The 24,369-nt window shown below is 30.5% G+C and overlaps 1 protein-coding gene across 1 annotated transcript in view; it reads right to left on the bottom strand.

The window, feature by feature from the left end:
• Window positions 1-24,369, bottom strand: part of LOC145247354 (large ribosomal subunit protein bL19m-like) — a 106,495-nt gene that overhangs the window by 19,107 nt on the left and 63,019 nt on the right. The window contains exon 4 of the mRNA XM_080109032.1: window positions 4,261-4,395. Coding sequence (XP_079965158.1) covers window positions 4,261-4,395 — 135 coding nt within the window. The remainder of the gene's footprint in view (window positions 1-4,260; window positions 4,396-24,369) is intronic.

Here is a 24,369-nt window from a genome sequence, read left to right as displayed (position 1 = left end):
GGACATGTGATTTTCAGAATATGACATCTTCGTTCTGTGACGAGTACGTACATAAAAAACTTCTTTATTTTCATTTTAAATATGCACTAAATTTTACACTGAGGTATAAAAATTTGAATTTTTTCAAATGTTTTTTAAATGGTCTTCATAAAAAAGATTCTATTATTGTTTAAATAATTTCACTTTGCTTGTTACACAAAAAGATTGAACTAAGTAATGAGCTTCAGAAAATTGTGGTGAAAGAAACGCATTCGCCAAAAAAATTAAGCGCTATTTTTAGTCACTATTTGGAAAAATCACTCGAAAATGCAACCGTTTAACTCACAACATAAAGCTATATTATAATACTTTGACATAAGTAAAAATATATTATAATACTTTAATATAAGTAACAATATATTATAATACTTTGCCATAAGTAACAATATCTTATGATACTTTGATATAAGTAACAATATGTTATAATACTTTGACATATTGGTACTTATGTCACAGTATTATATATTGTTACTTACGTCAAAGTACTATAATATACTGTTATATCAAAGTATTATAATATATTGTTACATATGTAAAAATATTGTATTATATTGTTACTCATGGCAAAGTATTCTCATATATTTTTACTTATGTCAATGTATTATATATTCTTACTTATGTAAAACTATTATAATATATTGTTATGTCAAAGTATTATAATATACTATTACTTATGTCAGACTATTATAATATATTATGTAAAAGTATTACAATATATTGTTACTTATGTGAAAGTATTGTAAGATATTAGTACTGATGTCAAAGTACTATAATATATTGTGATGTCAAAGTATTATTATACTTTGACATAATATATTATAATACTTTGACATAAGTAAAAATATAATACTTTGACATGAGTAACAATATATACTTTGATATAAAATATATTATAATACTTTGACATAAGTAACAATGTTTTATAATACTTTTACCTCACAATATATAATAATAATTTGACATAAGTAACAATATATGATAATACCTTGACACAGGTAACAATATATTTTAAGGTTTTGACATAACAATACATTATAATACTTTGACACAATATATTAGAATACTTTTACAAAAGTAACAATATATTATTTTACTTTGACAAAAATTACAATATATCATAATACTTTGACATAAGTAACAATATATTATAATACTTTGACATAACAATAAGTTACAATAGTTTGACCTAAGTACGAAGAAATAATACCTTGACATAAGTAGAAATATATTATAATAGTTTGATATAACAATATATTAGATTATTTTGACATAAGTATAAATAAATTATAATACTTTGACATAAGTACCAATAAATTATAATACTTTGACATAAGTACCAATAAATTATTATACTTTGACATAGTCATGTATTATAATACTTTGACATAAGTAACAATACCTTATAATACATTTACATAAGTAAGAATATATTATAATGCTTTTATATAACATTATATTATAATACTTTGATTATATCTTACTTATTTCAAAGTATTATGAGGTATTATTACTTATGTCAAATATTATAATATATTGTTACAAGTGTCTTTGACATAACAATATATTATAATACTTTGACATAAGTAACAATATATTACAATACTTTGACATATATTATAATACATTGACATAAGTAACAATATATTATAATACTTTGACATATATTATAATACTTTGACATAAGTAACAATATATTATAATATGTTAACACAGGTAACAATATATTTTAATGCTTTGACATAACAATATATTATAATACTTTGACACAATATATTAAATACCTTGACATAAGTAACAATATACTATAATACTTTAACATAAGTAACAATATATCATAACACTTTGACATAAGTAACAATATATTATAATAAGTTGAGATAACAATATATTATATAATATATTGTTACATAAGTAACAATATATTATATAATATATTGTTATGCCATAAGTAATATTATAATACTTTGACATAAAAATATATTATAATACTTTGACATAAGTAACAATATATTATAATATAATTTGACATAACAATATATTATAGTTACTTTGGCATAAGTAACAATATTTCATAATACTTATACATAAGTAACAATATATTATAATGCTTTGGCATAACAATATATTATAATACTTTGACATAATATATTATAATAGTTTGACATAAGTAACAATATATTATAATAGTTTGACATAAGTAACAATATATTATAATACTTTGACATAAGTAACAATATATTATAATACTTTGACATACGTAACAATATATTATAATATTTTGACATATGTAACAATATATTATAATACTTTCACATAACAATATATTATAATACTGTGACATAAGTAACAGTATATTATAATACTTTTACATAAGTAACAATATATTATAATGCTTGACATAACAATATATTATAATACTTTTACATAACAATATATTATAATACTTTGACATAATATATTATGATATTTTGACAAGTAACTATAATATATCATATATATTATGTCAAAGTACTATAATATATTTGTATTATAATATATTGGTACTTATGGTAAAGTATTGTAAGATATTGTTACTTACTTTACTATTTACTTGTCAATGTATTATATATTCTTACTTATGTAAAACTATTACAATATATTGTTATGTCGAAGTATTATATCTTGTTACTTATGTCAAACTTATAATATATTGTTAAGTAACAATATATTATAATACTTTGACATAGTAACAATATATTATAATACTTTTACATAACAATATATTATAATAGTTTGACATAACAATATATTATAATACTTTTACATATGTCAAAGTATTATAATATATTGTTACTTATGTACAAGTATATTGGTACTTATGTTAAAGTATTGTAAGATATTGTTAATTATGTCAATGTATTATAATATATTGTTCCTTCTGTCATAGTGTTATAATATATTGTTACTTATGTCAAAGTATTATGTATTGTTACTTATGTCAAAGTATTATATATTGTTACTTATGTCAAAATACTATAATATAATGTTATGTAAAAGTATCATAATATATTGTGATGTCAAAGTATTATAATACTTTGACATAACAATATATTATAATACTTTGACATTAGGGTCATTCCATGTCAATTCACCAGGCCATTACACCCACCGACTCAGAATTAATTGAAATTTTGCACAAATATCCCCCTCCATGAGTTAGGAAAATTTGCCAAATTATTTGGTCCTAAACCTTACCATTAGGATTTTTTTTGGGGGTGGGGGTGGGGGTGTAAAATTTTAATATTTTGCTTCCAAATTTATGCTGTGAAACCGTACGGAATTTCAGTTTTTTATAAAATAAGAAACAAAATACTTCCATTTATTCAATATTTCTGAAATTTGGTTGGAAGGGCATTTAGGGACTGTAGAATCCGAATATTTAATTATTTTAACCTCATACCTGGTAGTTATATTTAAATTATTTTCTTTTTAAATTAACAAAGATTATCTTATTGAATAGTTTAAGAAATTACTTAACACAATATGAACATTTGAGGAGTTTGGGAGCATTAGGATGATTGTCTTTATCAATCTTTCACTGAATTACTGAACGTACATAGGAAAAAAAACTATAAAATTGGCACGGCCATATCTCCTAAAGTAGACTAGAAACCCTCACAAAATTATTTTGAGAACTTAAGCAGTCATAATAGATGCTATAAACAAAATATTATGAAATTTGAAGAGGACATATTTTCTCTAGACTGACCATAAGCTACATAGGTAAAAAATTGATGATTTGGGGGACATGCTTTTGGAAGATATGGGGGTTAAAATAATATGATATTCGGATTCTACATTCCCTAAATACCCTTCCTACCAAATTTCAGAAATATTGAATAAGAGGAAGTAATTTTTTTCTCATTTTATAAAACACTGAAATTCCGTACGGTTTCACGGCATAAATTTGGAAGCAAAATATGTAAATTTTACACCCCTCTAAAATCCTAACGGTAAGGTTTAGGACAAAATTATTATAATATAATAATAATAATAATAATATAATAATAATAAAATTTATTGGAATATTATAATATAATAATAATAAAATTGGAATACTATTATAAAAGTAATAATAAAATTATATTGGAATATTATTACACAAATTTATGAAAATAGAATAAATTAATGTATAAGTGAAAATTCTAAAATTTAACAAAAAATTTAGATTTTCCCTCTCACCTTGATTATCGATAACATTTCTCAGTGTAAAACTTGCATTCAGTCCAACTCCTTCTCGTGCAATACAAATTCCGAGAAATCGGTTTTCTTTGCTTGGAGAAAATTCATCCGCAACTGTCACTGCCATGATGCTCCCTAGAAAAATTGAAAAGATTTTTGAATGAATGATATAAAACTTGTCGTTGTTTTAATATTTCCAATGAAAATAGAAAAACTTTGGGAAAAAAGGTAAAATTTACAAAAAAATTTTACTGATTGTTCAATGAATAAATAAACAATAACATGACTTAAAAAGACAATTGTTTTTAGTTTGTTACAACATCATACAAAAAGAAGTTTATTTCAGTAGAATGATGGACCCTCAGCAATCAATGACATCCCCCCCCCTCACATCTCATGTATGCTGTGGTTTTCTCTTTTTCTTCATCTTAGTTTTCTGGCAATGTTGATTATATTCTTGACGACAGCAAACGGTGTAAGCACTCGTTTACAATTTGTGTTACATGAAAAGGGCTCCCCCCCTTATCATGTCAGTAAGAAGACATACTAGATAAGTGAAAATGATATTAGGATATGGTTAGAATCGAACCCTGTAGGCAAGTTTTAAAGATAATAGAGAATGGAATGTTAAAAATTAAGTCCATTGTTAATTCTATTAGAAATAGTTAAATATTGTAAATTCTATTAGAAATAGTTAAATATTGTAAATTCTATTAGAAATAGTTAAATATTGTAAATTCTATTAGAAATAGTTAAATATTGTAAATTCTATTAGAAATAGTTAAATATTGTAAATTCTATTAGAAATAGTTAAATATTGTAAATTCTATTAGAAATAGTTAAATATTGTAAATTCTATTAGAAATAGTTAAATATTGTAAATTCTATTAGAAATAGTTAAATATTGTAAATTCTATTAGAAATAGTTAAATATTGTAAATTCTATTAGAAATAGTTAAATATTGTTAATTCTATTAGAAATAGTTAAATATTGTAAATTCTATTAGAGATAGTTAAATATTGTAAATTCTATTAGAGATAGTTAAATATTGTAAATTCTATTAGAGATAGTTAAATATTGTAAATTCTATTAGAAATAGTTAAATATTGTAAATTCTATTAGAAATAGTTAAATATTGTAAATTCTATTAGAAATAGTTAAATATTGTAAATTCTATTAGAAATAGTTAAATATTGTAAATTCTATTAGAAATAGTTAAATATTATGTTGGAAAAAAGAGTCAATTGTCCATTCTTTTAGAAATCTGGATATTAAATATGTCAGTTAAATGAATGCACAATGCAAGTTAAAATATATTGTTTAAAAATAGGTTAGAAGTAGAAGTGAGGCTTCTTTGCCATACGGTGATAGAGCAGTTGGAGAGGAGAGCCCGTTAGAAGCGAAGGGTAGAAAATTAGACCATGTAGATACAAGCTGAATTCCTGACCACATCGACCGGCTGATCAAATGAATAAAGCAATCACCATTAATAATTTGTAACTGTTTGTCTCGTGTCGTCATTCAACACAACCAGAAAAGGTAAATGTGTTTTATCATCTTGTAACGAACTTTGTGTAAACTCTTCCCAGAATTATATGTCTCTCCATCATCATCATAAGTGAAGTATCTCCTCCTCCTCCCCTCAACATGTTTAATAAGAACTGTTGTATCATATCATGCAGTCTGTATTAATAATATGAAGTCCCCAAGAAGCATCCCAGTTTGATATAAATGTATCCCTCATTATCATCGTCATCTCTTCTGAGTCCCCGTTAATGTGTCCCCAATATGTACTCTTTCTATTCAACATTTGTATTCAAAGCAAGTAACAGTACACACACACACACACACACACATATATACTAGCTGTACCCTGCCATGCGTTGCAGTGGCTCAATTTGGTGTAATGGAAAAATTTAATAAAAAGAGAAAATGCATGTTTCTTATATTAGTACAGCAATCCACTGCAAAAAGTGAAAAAGAAGGCGAAAATGAAAAAAAATGGTACTCTTGCAGAATTTGATCTGGATCCTCGGGAGTTTCTGTCAATCATTCATGGTTTGGACTTGACCAACAATCAGTGGATGAAGCCGAACATAGCAAAAATGTTGAAACGCTAAATGTTTATTTTTTGTTGTTGTTTTACAAAAATGTGAGTTAGTAATTAATATTTGGTTGATGGTGGGAGGAGGGGGGTTACTATTCGAAAAAGTTGTCCAAAAACAAATAAATGAAAGCAAAGGTAAGGTAAGTTACGTTTCTATTGGATAATTGTTCAGTGTTTTTATGTAATGTAAAATGTTTAATCGGCTCAAAAAACAGAAATGGTCGTGGACTCTGTTGAATACGTTAAGTTTGGGAAAGTAAGTTGAAAACTAAAAACTATACAAAACAGTGTCTGAAACTCACCGACTATATGTTACCATGACATAGGCTGGCATAATCGGTGGGTTTCTGACGGTAGTATAGTTTTTTTAGTTTTAACTCACTTTCTCTAACTTAAAGTAATCAACAGTGTCCACCACCATTTGTGGCTTTCAAATACCCCAATAAACACTGTTTTTCGAGCCGACTAAACGTTACATTAAATGAAAAGGGTTCGTATTACTAAACACAGATACAAAGAAGTTGTCAAAAAATAAATATATAACAAATAAATGTTATCAAAGGCAAGAAAAGTAAGTGTTCTCCCTCACTGGATAAGATTTTAGTGTTTTTATGTAATTCAATGTTTATCGGTATATCTGAAAAATACAAATGGCGGCAAACTGTATCGAACACGTTAAGTTTGGGGAAATTTTGGGAAAATGAGTTTAAACTAAAAAACTATACAAAATACTGTTAGGAACTCACTCAATATATGTTACCATGACGTAGGCTGGCATATAATCGGTGGTTTTAAACTTTTGCACGATACAGGTGACGACTTTTAAAAGTTCCTTTTAGTGATTACCTGGTTTGAGGATATTTGTACAACTAAACGGCAAATCTGCTCCAAAAAATCCGGTATTATTTTACTTTAAAGCCCGTCTCATGTTCGTATATAACGAAATATTTTATTGTAGATTTCAGTATACTAAAAACGAATTACTTTTTCAAAAAGTAGGTGATCACTTTTCAATCTAAATTTAACTTAGAATGAGCACCCACTTTCTGGCCACCTGAGAGAGGGGCATTTTTCTGTGTTTCTTGGCTAAAAAGTTTTTTGTTTGATTTCTTTTGCATGGTAATAACCCCTGAACTCTGGGTCTATTTTCCATTTCACAGCTGTAGCCTTCGTTTACGCTATGCGTGAGCATAAACGAAAGCTGTTTAGCCAATAAACATGGGAAAAAATCCCCCCTCTCTCAGGTGGCTAGAAAGTGGGTGCTCATTTTAAGTTAAATTTACATGGAAAAGTGATCGCCACTTTTTCGAAAAAGTAATTTCTTCATATCATAAAAACTATTTTTTTGCGACGGAAACGGTTTGCAGATTCGTTTTTAGCACACCAAAATCTACAAAAAAATTTTTGTTATTTACGAACGTGAGACGCACGGCCTTTAATGGAAAATTATATCAAAAATCCTGGGGAAAATAGTTTTCAATAAAAACAGCAAATGAATTCGATAGAAAAAAAATGGATGCTATTTTTTTTTCTTTTTTTCTGTGTGTTTCTTGGCTAAAAAGTTTTTTTGTTTGATTTCTTTTGCATGGTATTAACCCCTGAACTCTGGGACTATTTTCCATTTCACAGACGTAGCCTTTGTTTATGCTATGCGTGAGCATAAACGAAAACTGTTAAATATGCATTCGCGTACCAAACTGCCTTGTCAAAAAACCTTTAAGCCAATAAACACGAAAAGGTGGCCAGAAAGTGGGTGCTCATTTTAACTTAAATTTACATGGAAAAGTGATCACCCACTTTTCGAAAAAAAAATTTCTTCAGATCATGAAAACTATTTTGGTACTCCTTGGGCGTTGAGTTCCATGGCGACCTGCAGAATTATTTAATGGTCGTTCCCTTAGTACCCCCCTAGTCAAGGCTAACGCATGCGCACGTAACATTTTTTATCTATTTACTTACGTGGTGGAGTTTCTATACTGATAGGTTTTTTGAAATTTTTTCACTGGATTATTATTGATTGAACACTAACCAGATTATGAAAAAAAATTGAAAAAAAAAAAAAAAATCATTTCAACATTTGAAAGGGGTACTCACTTTTTAGTTACCACGTTCTGGTAAATCGGTCACTCATTTTTTTTTTTTTTTTTTTAAATACGGAAGTGTCTTCGGGAGATATAAAATGGTCGCATGTTGACGAAGGATGAAAAATTATTGGTAAATTTTTAGATTAGGTCCACCTCCTCAATTTCTTTTAAATGACAACTTGAAATGGTTTTCGACTATGCTGAATACGAAAATCGCATTGAAATTTTGCAGAAATAAGTAGTTATCAAGATATAAAAAGTTGTATTATGCATTGTAATCTTTGGCGGCCATCTTTTTTACGTGCGTGTATTTGTTTATGGCGCGTGTGCATGTAAAAAGATGGCCGCCGAAGAATACAATGCATAATACAACTATTTATTTCCGCAAAATTTTAATGCGATTTGTGTGTTCAGCATACTCGGAAACCTATAAATGTTGTCATTGAAAGGAAAATTGTGGAGGTGGACCTAATCTAAAAAAATACCAAATTATTAAACATTTCTCCAGCATGTTAGTGAAATTTATAATACTTTAAAAAAAAACTAAAAAAAAACAAAAAAAAACTCACCTTTCATAAAAACAATTTAAAAAAAAAAAAAAACACCCACAAACTGACTTTTAACTGAATAAGTAAAAAAAAAAAATTTTTTTAAACTCGTAACTTTATTTTCATAAAAACAATAAAAAAAGTCATGTTCAATCTATTTTTTTTTCTTTGAGAAACAAATATATTTCTGACTTACAAATGCGGTAGAGGCTCATATTATTTTTACTTTATATGGTTTTGATATACCGCGTTTTTATTGGTTCCAAAATGGGTGACTGATTTATCAGAACGTTGTCACTAAAAAGTGAGCACCACTTTCAAATGTCGAAATAATGATTTCGTTTTAATTTTTTTTTTTAATAATCTGTTTAATTAGTGTCCAATCAATAATAATCCAGTGAAAAAAAATTCCAAAAACCTATAAGTATAGAAATTAAGCATGGGATTGGTGGTTGTACAACGTCGCCTTTCGCACTTTTACAAACATTATTTACGTTAACTCTTTTCATAAATAATTTTAAAAAAAAAAGTAACTAAACCATTTATTGATAATTTGTCACGTGTACAAACATTTATTTATTTACGTAGGCTTAACTCTTTTCATGAATAAGAAAAGTTTTACTCTTTAAGAATAATAAAAGGAAAAAGTTACTGAACATTTATAAAAGGACTTCTTTTCATGAAGGCCAGAGGAATAGTTGGCCGAAAAGTCGTGAAACAACAACTAATAAAGATGAGAATAATAGTCCGCAATAAATAAAAATGGTGCTAATGCAGAGAGCGATCAGCACTATTTTTTAAATCATATTTCCACGTTTAATTAAAGTTTTACAATATGTTTTTTTTTTTTTTATTCAATTGTAATTGACAGAATAGGTACAAAACATCCTCCCCTCCCCATGTTAAGAATGACTTTTTAAATAATAATGTTATTTCAGCACGGATCACTCTCTGCATGAGTATCATAAAAATTAATACAAATAATACTTATCTCAATAAGTGAAAGGCTAATTTCTACCGGAAATAAAATGGCGATAATCTCGCAGTTATGAAAAATATTTTTTATTTAATTTAATATTTTTATAATTCGCAATGTTAAATTATTTTAATAACATGCAAACATTCCTTGACTAAATTGGTAATGTAGAAATATGGTTTCATTCGCTTTTAACGAACCAAACATTACATTTTTATATATATAGATTTTGGATAAACAAATGAAATAAAAAATGTAAAAATAAGAGATGCTTATTATACTTAGCGATGTAACACTGAAAATGTTGTCATGCCAAATTGTCAAATCGTAGTGAAATCATTCCCACGTGCATTCTATCGGAAATAAAATTTGACCACAGGTTCGCATTTAAGAAAAATATTTTTATTTTATTTTATATATTTTTATAATTTGGGATGTTAATTTATAGACTGTCTGAAGCTTTCAAATAAATTGGTAATGTACAAATATGGTTTTATTGATAACGAACGAACCCAGAATTACATTTCTAATTCGAAATTCGAAATTGTCAAATCGTCGTGAATTGCTTGCAAACCGGAAATAAAATGGAACATAGTTCTGCATTTACGAAAAATATTTTTATTTTATTTAATATATTTTTATAATTCGCGAGGTAAATTTATTTTAATAACATAAAAACATCCCTCGACTCTAAAGATGGGTTGTCTGAAAATTTCAAATAAATTGGTAACGTAGAAATATGGTTTTATTCACTTTTAACGAACCAAATTTACATTTTTATATATATATATAGATATGTGTGTGTGTTGGGATGTTAATTGGAATCAGGAATAGGAAAAAGCAGAACTTTTGAGGTATTGGAATCTGAAAAATTTAAGCCTAATTTCTGATTCCAAAACAATACTTTTTACTGTTGACAAAAAAAAAAAAAAAAAAAAATGAAATAGTTTTATTTATTACAAGTTGTGCATTTACAATGAAAAGCCAAGCAATGGATTATAAATTGCATTAACAGATTCTCAGAGTCAATTTTTTTTTATTCATAATACATTATTTCACTAAACAGGGAGTTCACACTATATTATTAAAACATTTAAACTGCTCTGGAAAGATTTTTCCCATTTTTTTAGTGCCATCTGAACATTATCATTGTCTGTCATCGGCTTCTTTTGAAATAATTAATGTTTATGGCACTTCTTTGCTTTAGACACAAGTGAAAAATATAAATAAAAATCTCATGATGAATTAATCAAAATCTTGGATAAAATACATAAAGACAAAACCTTTAGAAGTTTTCTGAATTAAAAAGGAAATTATATTTACATTTAAACTTAAAACATTTCCCCCAGAGAAGAATGAGATTCAGGCATTTGTAACTAACAAAAAAGAAATGAAAAACGAATAGGCAACAAATAAATGTTAGCAAAAGCAACATTCTTCTACCTGAATAAGTTCGGGTTTAAACTTATTTTAAAGCATATTTTTAGTTCAAAACAAACTTTGTGTTGAGTTAAAATAAAAAAGTGGCTGTTCATAAGCCTTTCACATCGACGCTTGATAAGTGTTCAAAATTAAAAATTAAACAAATGCTGGTAGAAACACATCAAATAAATATTAACAATCAAACAAAAATGTTATGCTCTACGAATATTTTGTTTTGATTTTTGAGCGTTTAGACAAGGTTAAAAAGTTAGAATGGGCTAGAAATCATTATCGAATTACTTGAATTTTTAAAATAATTGGATTTTTTTTTTGCCTCGTAATCTCAGTTAAGTAGAATCTCAGTTTGAGGGAGTGATTTATCCAAAAGTGTTAATGTATTTGACATCATTATCATCCTCCTCCTCCACCACCACTCACAAGGAGTTTTCACATAGGCCATCATCAAAGACTTCTCCCCTGGAGTCTGCATGACAAGTCTCCTCAGATTTCCAGTACTTTTTTGATAATATCTTCAAATTAATTTGTGTTATCATAACAGCAGTTTACCATAGATTTCTTGTTGGTAGAAACCATTGTTCTTTACTGAAATTTGGGTGGCAATAAGCCTCTTTAAGGTCCTAGTTCAGTAGTGGTCTGGTTAGTGCTTTCTCGCCCCAATCTTTCCATCCTCCTTAACCTTCCTTTGGTGTATTTGGTGTGGTATCAGTTGATGCCATTACTTTATGAAAGACAGTTTAACTCACAATTAAACAATTTCAATTTTCTTGATTCCATGTAGCATTTCATTGTGTTTTACTTCTATAGCAGTTTCTATATGTCCAGTTAGTCTTGCATTTCAATTGTTTTCATTATTGTTATCCGTTGTATCTTCTCAGCCATTCTTCCGATTCCAATTTCCCCCATTCCTTTTTCAAAGATTTTTTTCGGAATTTGTCCCAATGTTTCTACTATTATTGATGTTATTTGACCTTCATCTTCCATGTCGCTCTCAGCTCTATATCTATATCTATATCTGTATCTATATCTATATCTAGCTCTGTGTACTTGTCCTGCTTCTCAGTTTCCTAAATATTCACCCTGTGGTCTGCTGTAATGGTGAAATCTATGATTTGGCAGGACTTTTCCTTCTTGTTTATTATTACGACATCTGGTCTTCTTGTTTGAATGGGTTTTTCTGTTTGTATGTCCATGCACTATGGGATTTTATGATTTTTGCTTTCATTACTGCTGCCGGTTTATGCTTGTACCATTTTTCTGGGTGTTCAAGAAGACAGTTGTTTGCATAATTCCCACTGCACTTTCTTCCCTACTGTGTCTATCCTTATATTCTTTTGGGGCTAATTTGCTGCATTCGCTTATGTTAAGTCTGTTGTTTATTTATGTTTGTTATTATAAGTAATTGATAACCAAGTTGTGGTTTTATTTGATATAGAACTTTATTACATATTTACATAGGAAGAGATTGAAGGTACGTGTGTATAGGTCTACGCCATGTTGTCGAATACGATATGTATTAGGCAGTTTACATCAATATCCATGATTTCCTTGTTACGCGTATGAAAGTAGTTCTATGATAACACTACATCCCCCTTACCAGAAGGAAGAAAAGTAGTACACATTGTTCAGATGTTTATTGTTTGAATCTGTTTGACCTATGGATTTCACGACCATGTCTTGTTATATTTGGTGCGTGTTTCTTAGTGTTTATTCGGTTTGAGATGCTTGTGTTAGGGAGTCCAGATTGAGATTGGGTTTGGTCACTGAAGTGAACATGTTTATGGGTTGCTTTTCCATCTGCTCTGATATGGACTCTGTTACGTCTTTTTGACGATCCATCTGGCAATTTGAGGATGTACGATCTAGGTTCTGTACATTTGCTGAGAATTGTTGCTGGTTTCCATTTTCCAGTTTGGTTATCCCACATACGTACGTGTTGTCCAGGGACAAGTGCTGGTAAGTCATGGGCTGTTTTATCGTGATAGGTTTTTTGTATATCCTGTCTGTGCTTTAGTTCTTCGTGGATATGGTCACGGTTGGGAAATCTGTGATTCGTGATTTTTGCAATCAGGTTCAATTTCATGATGCGACTGTTTAGAAGTTCAGCTGGGCTTGGAAGTTTGTGGCTGATAGGCGTTGTTCTTAAACACAGCATTGCAAGGTTAATATCTCTTCCTGCTTGCTTTGCTTTGACTATTGTTCTTTTAATGGTTTGAATCTGTCGTTCAATGAAACCATTTGATTTAGGAAACCTTGGAGATGATGTGATATGATCGAATTGCCATTGTTGAGCAAATTCTTTAAATGCTTCACTGGAGTACTGTGGTCCGTTGTCACTAATAACTCTGGTGGGAATATCATGTTCTGAAAATATCTGCTTCATTGTTGATATGACCATGTTGCTTGTGGCCATGCCATTCATTTTCCGTATGATTGGGAATTTACTGTAATAATCAGCAATTATGAGGTATTCCTGGTCGTTACAGTGGAACAAGTCAGTGCCAACAACTTCCCATGCTCTGCTAGGGATGTCGTGTGGTTGTAACGTTTCTTTTGATTGTGCTGGGAGGTTTTCCTGGCATATTGAACACTTTTTGATCATGTTCTCAATATCAGTGTTAATTCGCTCCCAGTAGACAGTATCTCTAGCTTGCAGACGTGTCTTTTCGATACCTTGATGGCTGTAATGTAGTTGGTCCAGGATAGTTTTCTGCTGATTTTCAGGGATAATAATCCTTGAGCCTTTCATGATTATGCCATCACTGACAGATAACTCATCTCTGTATGACCAGTATGACCGAATTGTCGGTGGTACTTCCTTAATTGAGTCTGGCCATCCTGTTGTTATGGTTTCATGTAATTGGTTGAGTATTGGATCAGACTTTGTTTCCTTTTTTATTTCATTCAGGAGTTCGCTCCTGAATCTCACCAAGTCAACTCGAATATCTAAGTCGATCATGTCAGTGTTTTGAGTACTGGGGAGACGACTTAGTGTATCAGCTATAGTCATTTCTTTGCCTGGTATGTATTCTATTTGTATCTGGTATCCCTGTAATTTGGTCATCATTCGTTGTAGCCTAGGAGGTGCACTGGTCAGTGGTTTCTGTAGTATCATGACCAAGGGTTTATGGTCGGTGTGTACCTTGAACTTCCGTCCATATAGGTAGACATGATACCTGTGCACACCAAATACAATTGCTAGAAGTTCCCTTTCTATGCACGAATACTGTTGCTCGGCGTCTGTTAAAGATTTTGACGCGTATGCAATAGGTTTTTTGTTTTGCATTAATGCTGCTCCAAGTCCTTTTAAACTCGCATCAGTTTGCAGTATTGGTACTTCATTCGTGTCGAAGTATGTTAGTGTGGAGTCTTTGGTGATTATTGTTTTAAGCATCTCAAAGCATACCTTGTGATGTTCTTCCCAGAGAAAAGGTACGTCTTTTTTCAACAAGCCTCTTAATGTATGTGTCTTGTCAGCTAAATTTGGTATGAATGGTGATAAATATGTGACAAGGCCTAAGAATTCTTGTAGTTCTTTTTTGCATGTTGGATATGGCATGTCTTGTAAGTCTTTAAGTTTTTCTGGGTCTGGGCTAACACCATTTTCACTATATATCATTCCAAAGAAAGATATATTTTTTGATTTTATTTTGCATTTTGCTGAATTAAACACAAGACCATTTTTTGCAGCTACTTGCATGAGCTTGTATAAGATCTTATCATGCTCTTTGTCTGTTTTACTATAGACAACAATGTCGTCTGTAATTCCAATTGCTCCGTCAACTTGTTCGAGTATCTGGTCCATTTTCATTTGGAAAATGTCCTGGGATACACTTAACCCAAATGGTAATCTCTGGAAACAGTATCTGCCAAAAGGGGATTGGAATGTCGTTAGCAGCTGAGATTCCTGATCCAAATGTATGGACCAATAACCAGCTTTGGCATCAAGTTTAGAGAACAGCTTGGCACCTGCAAAGTGGTGTGTTAGCTCCTCCACTGTAGGGGTTGCATGGTGTGGTCTCTTTAGCGCAATGTTAAGGCGTCTTGGGTCTAGACAGATTCTAAGGCTTCCATCTTTCTTGTGTGAATAAGCTAGGCTGGAAACCCAGTCTGTTGGCTCTGTGACTTTTCTAATGATCTTGTTGCTGACCATTTTGTCTAGTTCCTGTTTTATGTTGTCCTTTAGGGCAATTGGGGTTTTTCTTGGTGGGTCAATGTGAGGTTGTACGTTTTTGCTCGTTGTTAACCTGACATGTCCAGGCATAGAGCCTATTTTGTCGAATTGATCTGGATAGATCTGTACCAAGTCTTCGATTTTGTTGATTGGTTTGACTATATTTTGTTCTTTCACCGTGCAGTGAAGAGTGACCATTTTCAGTATTTCCAGTGATGGTAATCCTAGAATTGCTGGTCCATTTACATCTACTATATAGAAGGTGCTTTCGTGCCAATCAGGGGTTTGGTAGTTGCATGGTATACTGATATTGCCATAGCACTTTATCGGTGTTCCATTGTAGGCTATTAATTTTTTTGTCCTTACTTTGTTTTTTTAGTTTTGGGCAGCCATCAGTAGTTAATTTCTCAGGAAACATTCTACGGAATGTAGAAATTGGTAATGTACTACCTTGGGCTCCAGTATCGACTTTAATTCGTAGTCTGAGTCCCGTTTCGATTAGGTAATTTTATATTTATATAAGCGAAGGCTTCATCTCTCTGTGTTTGAGAGGGTGTGTTAATGGTGGAAAAAGTTAAATTCTCGAATTGTTCATTTAGTTCCTGGCTGTTGTTCCTGGATAATATATCAGTTTGGATGAAGTGTTTTTTCTTGGTCTGGTTCATGTTTAATGGTTTTTGTTTTCCACGGTCTCTGTTTTGCGATCTTGACCTTGATCTTCTGTTATATAAACATACTGTTGCCCAGTGGTTATATTTTCCACACGTTTTGCATTTGGAACCAAATGCTGGGCATGCTTCACGTCGACGTTCGTGACTTTTTCCGCAATTAAGGCAGTTGTTTGTCTTTCTATTTTGTTTATATTTTTTAATTGCTTGTATGTCAGTATTGGCGCTATTGTCCACCCCATTATTGGTGTTTAACATCTCTCTAAGCTGTTTAATATGTGCGTTTGTTGCCTCATATGTTTTACCAATTCGGATGGTTTCATCCAGTGTTAGCGTATTATCTTTTTGTAATAGTTCTTTCTGGAATTCGACAATTGGGGTACTCGCAATAATTAGTTCTATAATTCGCTGTTCTTGTTCAGTGTCGGTTAGTGAGCATTTTAACGTAAGTTGACGACATCTATTGACGAAGTCGTCTATTGTCTCATTTTGTTTTTGTTTATAAGACATTAGTTTTAGTCTATTAATCCTAAAGTTTTTTTTAGGTTCTAAATGCTCCAAGAATTTATTAAAAATTGTGTCGGGAGAACGTTTTTCCTCATCTGTTAATTTCCAAGTGTTAAATTTTTTGAGACCTTCGTTGCCGGTCTTTAGCAGTATGTAATTCACTTGTTGGTCGGTTTTTATTTTGTTTATAGCAAAATATAGTTCTAACCTCTGTTTAAAAAGTTTAAATGTTTCCGCTGGATTTGGCATTTCCCAGTCCATAAACAGAATAATGTCATTATTGGTAGACATTATTATTAACGGCTATGTATTTTTTCAATAAACAGAAAATTCAATATGTCTGCCAATGTGCAAAAATCCACACGTGTTTACGGGAACACATACGATAACAGCAGTTGACAAAAATTCAAAATGTCTGCTATTGTGCGAAAATCCACACGTGCTTACGGGAACACATACGACAACAACAGTTGGCAAAAATTCAAAATGTCTGCTATTGTGCAAAAATTCACACGTGTTTATAGCATATACGAGAATGACAGCAAAGTTTTATAAAATGCACATTAATGGTAAATTAATGAAAATTGGTTTACATGCCTTGTTTTGTCTTCTGTAAACGTATTTTTCCTCTCGTATCTGTTGCCGAAGTTTTTTTGTTTTGTTTTTTTTTTTAACTGTTATAAATGTTCGGTATCCATTTCACTGCCACCATGTCGTTTATTTATGTTTGTTATTATAAGTAATTGATAACCAAGTTGTGGTTTTATTTGATATAGAACTTTATTACATATTTACATAGGAAGAGAGATTGAAGGTACGTGTGTATAGGTCTACGCCATGTTGTCGAATACGATATGTATTAGGCGGTTTACATCAATATTCATATGCCATGATTTCCTTGTTACGCGTATGAAAGTAGTTCTATGATAACACTACAAAGTCATTTATTGTTTCGTCTTTTTGTCCACACAGTCTGTATTTGCTGTTTCCTTGTGTTTTGTCAACCTTTGCTTTGATGTGGTTGGTTCTTATGTCATCTTGTGCAGCTATTATTATTGATTCATTTTCTTTGTTTAGATTTCCTTTTTGTAGTCATGTCCAAATGTTTTCATTAGTTCCACGTTTTGTCATTGTTAGAAATCACCTATGTAGCTGTTTCTCTTCCCATTTTTCTTTTCTCATCCTATTCCTTGTCTATTTTCTGTTTTGCTCATTTTTTCAGTGTCTCTTGCTGCAGTAATTATCCTTTTGGTGTTCTGCATTACATATTTTTCTAATTCTTTTTTCTTTCATTCATACAGTCCTCCATATAAACCAGCTTTCTTCCTCCATCTTTCTTTTTCACGTAGAGTTGGTCAGCATCATCCTTTGGGCGTAGTGCTTGGTCATAATTTTCTAGGTCTTCTGGTCTAGATGCTTTAGTTCTTCTTTGGTCCAACCTATAAATGGTCCGAAATATCTTACTAGTGATACTGCCATGTGTTTATACTTTTTGTTAGGTTTCAACCATATAGTTAAGTTTTGGGGAGTTTTTTCTTCTTCTACGCCTTTTCAATTTCCTTGTTCATTTATTACTTTGATGGTGTCTTCTTCCAGAACACCCAAATATTTGTAGCTGTTATGTTCACCTGGTACCCTCATCTCCGTTTGATTGGGTAGTTTCATGCCTTTTATTGTTTCCAGTTTTCTCCTTTCTTATAACTAGCATTGTGCACTTTTCCATACCAAATTCCATTCGGATATCCTGGCTGAAGATTCTGATTCATTAGCATCTAGTTCCCTTTTGCTTTTTGCAAATGTTTCAGATCGTCATTGGTTCATTCTTTCATCTGTATTAGTGAACTTGTATCCTGCTTGGCACTTTCTCAGTATATTGCTAAAAGGCATCATGTCTATGATGAACAGGTGATCGTGATAGGGAGTAACTTTGAAAGATACTTCTTTGTATTTTAATCTCTGTTATGTTCACCAGCTCTCAGTTCAAGTCTACATGTTCTCATAGCAGTTCAATGAAATTCATAATCTTGACTGGTATACAGATTTTTTTAGAAATTTTGCTGTGTTTATATTTTAGTGAATTTTAGTGACTTTCTTTCAGAAAGTCTGTTATCCTGGTTTTATTTTATTGAAGAGATCTTTAAGGTTGGTCTCACAAACATATTTCGGTATGGAATAAAGTCAACACACTCCAATAATATATGTTTGACAATGAATTTTTCCTGGCATGCTATACCTAATGGGGGTTCCGTACCTTTCAGTAGGTACACGCGTGTTAAACGAGTGTGGCCTATTGGTTTAACACAACTTCTTTTTTCTGTTAGAGTTGTTTTTTGTCTGCCATTCTCCAATGATTGGTTTAATTTTTTTTAGTTTTTTGATTCGTCTTACCATTTGTTGGTGATTATTTTTTTTATTTGGATTTTGTAGTCTGTGTATAATATTTTGTTCATAGAGATTTTTCCCTTTCCCTTTTTGCTTCTTTGTCAGCTCTGTCATTTCTATTAAGCCCAACATGACTCCATATTCAACATAAGATTATTTCTTTATTATTTGTGAATTGATGTATTTGTTCAGTACTTGGATGGTTAAAGGGTTCTATCATTTTTTTTTTGTTTACTTTTAGTGATTAGGTTGAGAGACAAATCAATAGCAGTAATTTGGGCACATATATTGATGTTGAGTTTATTAGTCTTTTGCTTAGTTTCCTTCACAGGATATAGCAGCCCTCCCTACCTTTTTTTTCAATCTTGGAACCATCAGTGTAAATGATTAGGGTAATTCATTTTTATGCTTTGGAATTCTTCATGGAATTTAATTGCGTTTGTTTTGTTGGGTTTGCATATTTAGTCATGCTAAGTAGAGTTTTGTGTCCGCGGCAGGATTTTAGAGATGATTGATTTGTGAATAGTATTTGTGCTTAGTTTTTAGGTCAGTTCTTTATTTCGTAGATTGAATGTTTCATTGCTTTGTTTTTTTTCTTTCAAGTGAGGTTCCCATTCTGAACTGAAGATGCAGTCATAGGCTGGGCTTAATGGATTTGAAGATATTTTGGTAAGATATTGGAGAGCTAGTTTTTCCTTTCTTCTTGCTAGTGGGGCTTCATTAGCCTCTAAGTAGAGGCCTTTTGCTGAGATGTGCTAAAAGCACCAAGTATTATTCTCAATCCTTGGTGGTGGACTGTTTCAAGCTTTTTCAAGTATGAAGATTTTGCTGCTCCATATATAAAGGATCCATAGTCCAGTTCGGATCGCACTATGGATTGGTACAGTTTTAATAGCGTTTGCTTATTTGTTCCTCAATCAGTATGACTTACTACTTTTAATATGTTCATGGCTTTGTCACATTTTTCCTTTAAGTATGAAAGGAAATTAAAGTTTTCAGTCAAATATAATCCCTTGAAATTTATATTCGTCAACTGCTTGTATTTAATTTCGATTCAATGTTAGGATTAAGTCACTGTGTATTTTTCGTAAGTTACAAAATTGGAATTTACACTATTAGATGAATGTATTTGGATATACAATATATTAGAAAATCGTCTGCATGTGACATGTATTGCTGTAGTTAGATTTTTTACAGTATTATTTATTTTTATGTTAAACAGAGTTTGAAATTGATAGTTTCTTGTTCTTGAATGTCAGAAAATGTTGTTCCAGTTCTTATATTAAAATTATGTTTTGTAGGAAGTGTTGGATGAATATTGGCATTCGTCCTTTCAGTGCACATTCTTTTAGGCTTTTCATAACTCTGTGATTCTACAAGGTGTCGTATGCCTTTTCAATGGTGAAAAATATGGATACTAGATGTTCTTTTTTATGAAAACCTCTCTTATAGGTGTCTCAAGTCGAATCAAGTGGTCAGTTGTGTTTTTCTGTTTGCAAAACCCAGATTGGTATTCGTTATTAGGTTCTTGAATTTTAGAAATCAAATTAATCTGGTGTTTATCATTCTTTCCAATGTTTTCCTAATGAAGCTTGTTAATGCTATTGATCTAAAGATTGATGATCTGGTATCATTTTGGTTTACAGTGTTATGTTTGGTGATTGGAATTATCATTTTGGTTTACAGTGTTATGCTTGGTGATTGGAATTATCATTTTGGTTTACAGTGTTATGTTTGGTGATTGGAATTATCATTTTGGTTTAGAGTGTTATGTTTGGTGATTGGAATTATCATTTTGGTTTACAGTGTTATGCTTGGTGATTGGAATTATCATTTTGGTTTACAGTGTTATGTTTGGTGATTGGAATTATCATTTTGGTTTACAGTGTTATGTTTGGTGATTGGAATTATCATTTTGGTTTACAGTGTTATGTTTGGTGATTGGAATTATCATTTTGGTTTACAGTGTTATGTTTGGTGATTGGAATTATCATTTTGGTTTACAGTGTTATGCTTGGTGATTGGAATTATCATTTTGGTTTACAGTGTTATGTTTGGTGATTGGAATTATCATTTTGGTTTACAGTGTTATGTTTGGTGATTGGAATTATCATTTTGGTTTACAGTGTTATGTTTGGTGATTGGAATTATCATTTTAGTTTAGAGTGTTATGCTTGGTGATTGGAATTATCATTTTGGTTTACAGTGTTATGTTTGGTGATTGGAATTAATATTTTAGTTTAGAGTGTTATGCTTGGTGATTGGAATTATCATTTTGGTTTACAGTGTTATGTTTGGTGATTGGAATTATCATTTTAGTTTAGAGTGTTATGCTTGGTGATTGGAATTATCATTTTGGTTTAGAGTGTTATGTTTGGTGATTGGAATTATCATTTTAGTTTAGAGTGTTATGCTTGGTGATTGGAATTATCATTTTGGTTTACAGTGTTATGTTTGGTGATTGGAATTATCATTTTGGTTTACAGTGTTATGTTTGGTGATTGGAATTATCATTTTGGTTTAGAGTGTTATGCTTGGTGATTGGAATTATCATTTTGGTTTACAGTGTTATGTTTGGTGATTGGAATTATCATTTTAGTTTAGAGTGTTATGCTTGGTGATTGGAATTATCATTTTGGTTTACAGTGTTATGTTTGGTGATTGGAATTAATATTTTAGTTTAGAGTGTTATGCTTGGTGATTGGAATTATCATTTTGGTTTACAGTGTTATGTTTGGTGATTGGAATTATCATTTTAGTTTAGAGTGTTATGCTTGGTGATTGGAATTATCATTTTGGTTTAGAGTGTTATGTTTGGTGATTGGAATTATCATTTTAGTTTAGAGTGTTATGCTTGGTGATTGGAATTATCATTTTGGTTTACAGTGTTATGTTTGGTGATTGGAATTATCATTTTAGTTTAGAGTGTTATGCTTGGTGATTGGAATTATCATTTTGGTTTACAGTGTTATGTTTGGTGATTGGAATTATCATTTTAGTTTACAGTGTTATGCTTGGTGATTGGAATTATCATTTTGGTTTACAGTGTTATGTTTGGTGATTGGAATTATCATTTTAGTTTAGAGTGTTATGCTTGGTGATTGGAATTATCATTTTGGTTTACAGTGTTATGTTTGGTGATTGGAATTATCATTTTAGTTTAGAGTGTTATGCTTGGTGATTGGAATTATCATTTTGGTTTACAGTGTTATGTTTGGTGATTGGAATTATCATTTTGGTTTACAGTGTTATGTTTGGTGATTGGAATTATCATTTTAGTTTAGAGTGTTATGCTTGGTGATTGGAATTATCATTTTAGTTTAGAGTGTTATGCTTAGTGATTGGAATTATCATTTTAGTTTAGTGTGTTATGCTTGGTGATTGGAATTATCATTTTAGTTTAGAGTGTTATGCTTGGTGATTGGAATTATCATTTTAGTTTAGAGTGTTATGTTTGGTGATTGGAATTATCATTTTAGTTTAGAGTGTTATGCTTGGTGATTGGAATTATCATTTTAGTTTAGAGTGTTATGTTTGGTGATTGGAATTATCATTTTAGTTTAGAGTGTTATGCTTGGTGATTGGAATTATCATTTTAGTTTAGAGTGTTATGTTTGGTGATTGGAATTATCATTTTGGTTTAGAGTGTTATGTTTGGTGATTGGAATTATCATTTTGGTTTACAGTGCTATGCTTGGTGATTGGAATTATCATTTTGGTTTACAGTGTTATGTTTGGTGATTGGAATTATCATTTTGGTTTACAGTGTTATGTTTGGTGATTGAAATTATCATTTTAGTTTAGAGTGTTATGCTTGGTGATTGGAATTATCATTTTAGTTTAGAGTGTTATGCTTGGTGATTGGAATTATCATTTTGTTTTACAGTGTTATGCTTGGTGATTAGAATTATCATTTTAGTTTAGAGTGTTATGCTTGGTGATTTGAATTATCATTTTAGTTTAGAGTGTTATGTTTGGTGATTGGAATTATCATTTTAGTTTAGAGTGTTATGCTTGGTGATTGGAATTATCATTTTGGTTTACAGTGTTATGTTTGGTGATTGGAATTATCATTTTGGTTTACAGTGTTATTTTTGGTGATTGGAATTATCATTTTGGTTTACAGTGTTATGTTTGGTGATTGGAATTATCATTTTAGTTTAGAGTGTTATGCTTGGTGATTGGAATTATCATTTTAGTTTAGAGTGTTATGCTTGGTGATTGGAATTATCATTTTGGTTTACAGTGTTATGCTTGGTGATTGGAATTATCATTTTAGTTTAGAGTGTTATGCTTGGTGATTGGAATTATCATTTTGGTTTACAGTGTTATGTTTGGTGATTGGAATTATCATTTTAGTTTAGAGTGTTATGTTTGGTGATTGGAATTATCATTTTGGTTTACAGTGTTATGTTTGGTGATTGGAATTATCATTTTAGTTTACAGTGTTATGCTTGGTGATTGGAATTATCATTTTAGTTTAGAGTGTTATGCTTGGTGATTGGAATTATCATTTTAGTTTAGAGTGTTATGCTTGGTGATTGGAATTATCATTTTGGTTTACAGTGTTATGTTTGGTGATTGGAATTATCATTTTGGTTTACAGTGTTATGTTTGGTGATTGGAATTATCATTTTAGTTTAGAGTGTTATGCTTGGTGATTGGAATTATCATTTTAGTTTAGAGTGTTATGCTTAGTGATTGGAATTATCATTTTAGTTTAGTGTGTTATGCTTGGTGATTGGAATTATCATTTTAGTTTAGAGTGTTATGCTTGGTGATTGGAATTATCATTTTAGTTTAGAGTGTTATGTTTGGTGATTGGAATTATCATTTTAGTTTAGAGTGTTATGCTTGGTGATTGGAATTATCATTTTAGTTTAGAGTGTTATGTTTGGTGATTGGAATTATCATTTTAGTTTAGAGTGTTATGCTTGGTGATTGGAATTATCATTTTAGTTTAGAGTGTTATGTTTGGTGATTGGAATTATCATTTTGGTTTAGAGTGTTATGTTTGGTGATTGGAATTATCATTTTGGTTTACAGTGCTATGCTTGGTGATTGGAATTATCATTTTGGTTTACAGTGTTATGTTTGGTGATTGGAATTATCATTTTGGTTTACAGTGTTATGTTTGGTGATTGAAATTATCATTTTAGTTTAGAGTGTTATGCTTGGTGATTGGAATTATCATTTTAGTTTAGAGTGTTATGCTTGGTGAT

Source organism: Euprymna scolopes, chromosome 25, assembly GCF_053919585.1.
Source record: "Euprymna scolopes isolate OS-2025 chromosome 25, ASM5391958v1, whole genome shotgun sequence".
NCBI classification, from domain to species: domain Eukaryota; kingdom Metazoa; phylum Mollusca; class Cephalopoda; order Sepiida; family Sepiolidae; genus Euprymna; species Euprymna scolopes.
This window is presented reverse-complemented; position numbering and strand designations above follow the sequence as displayed.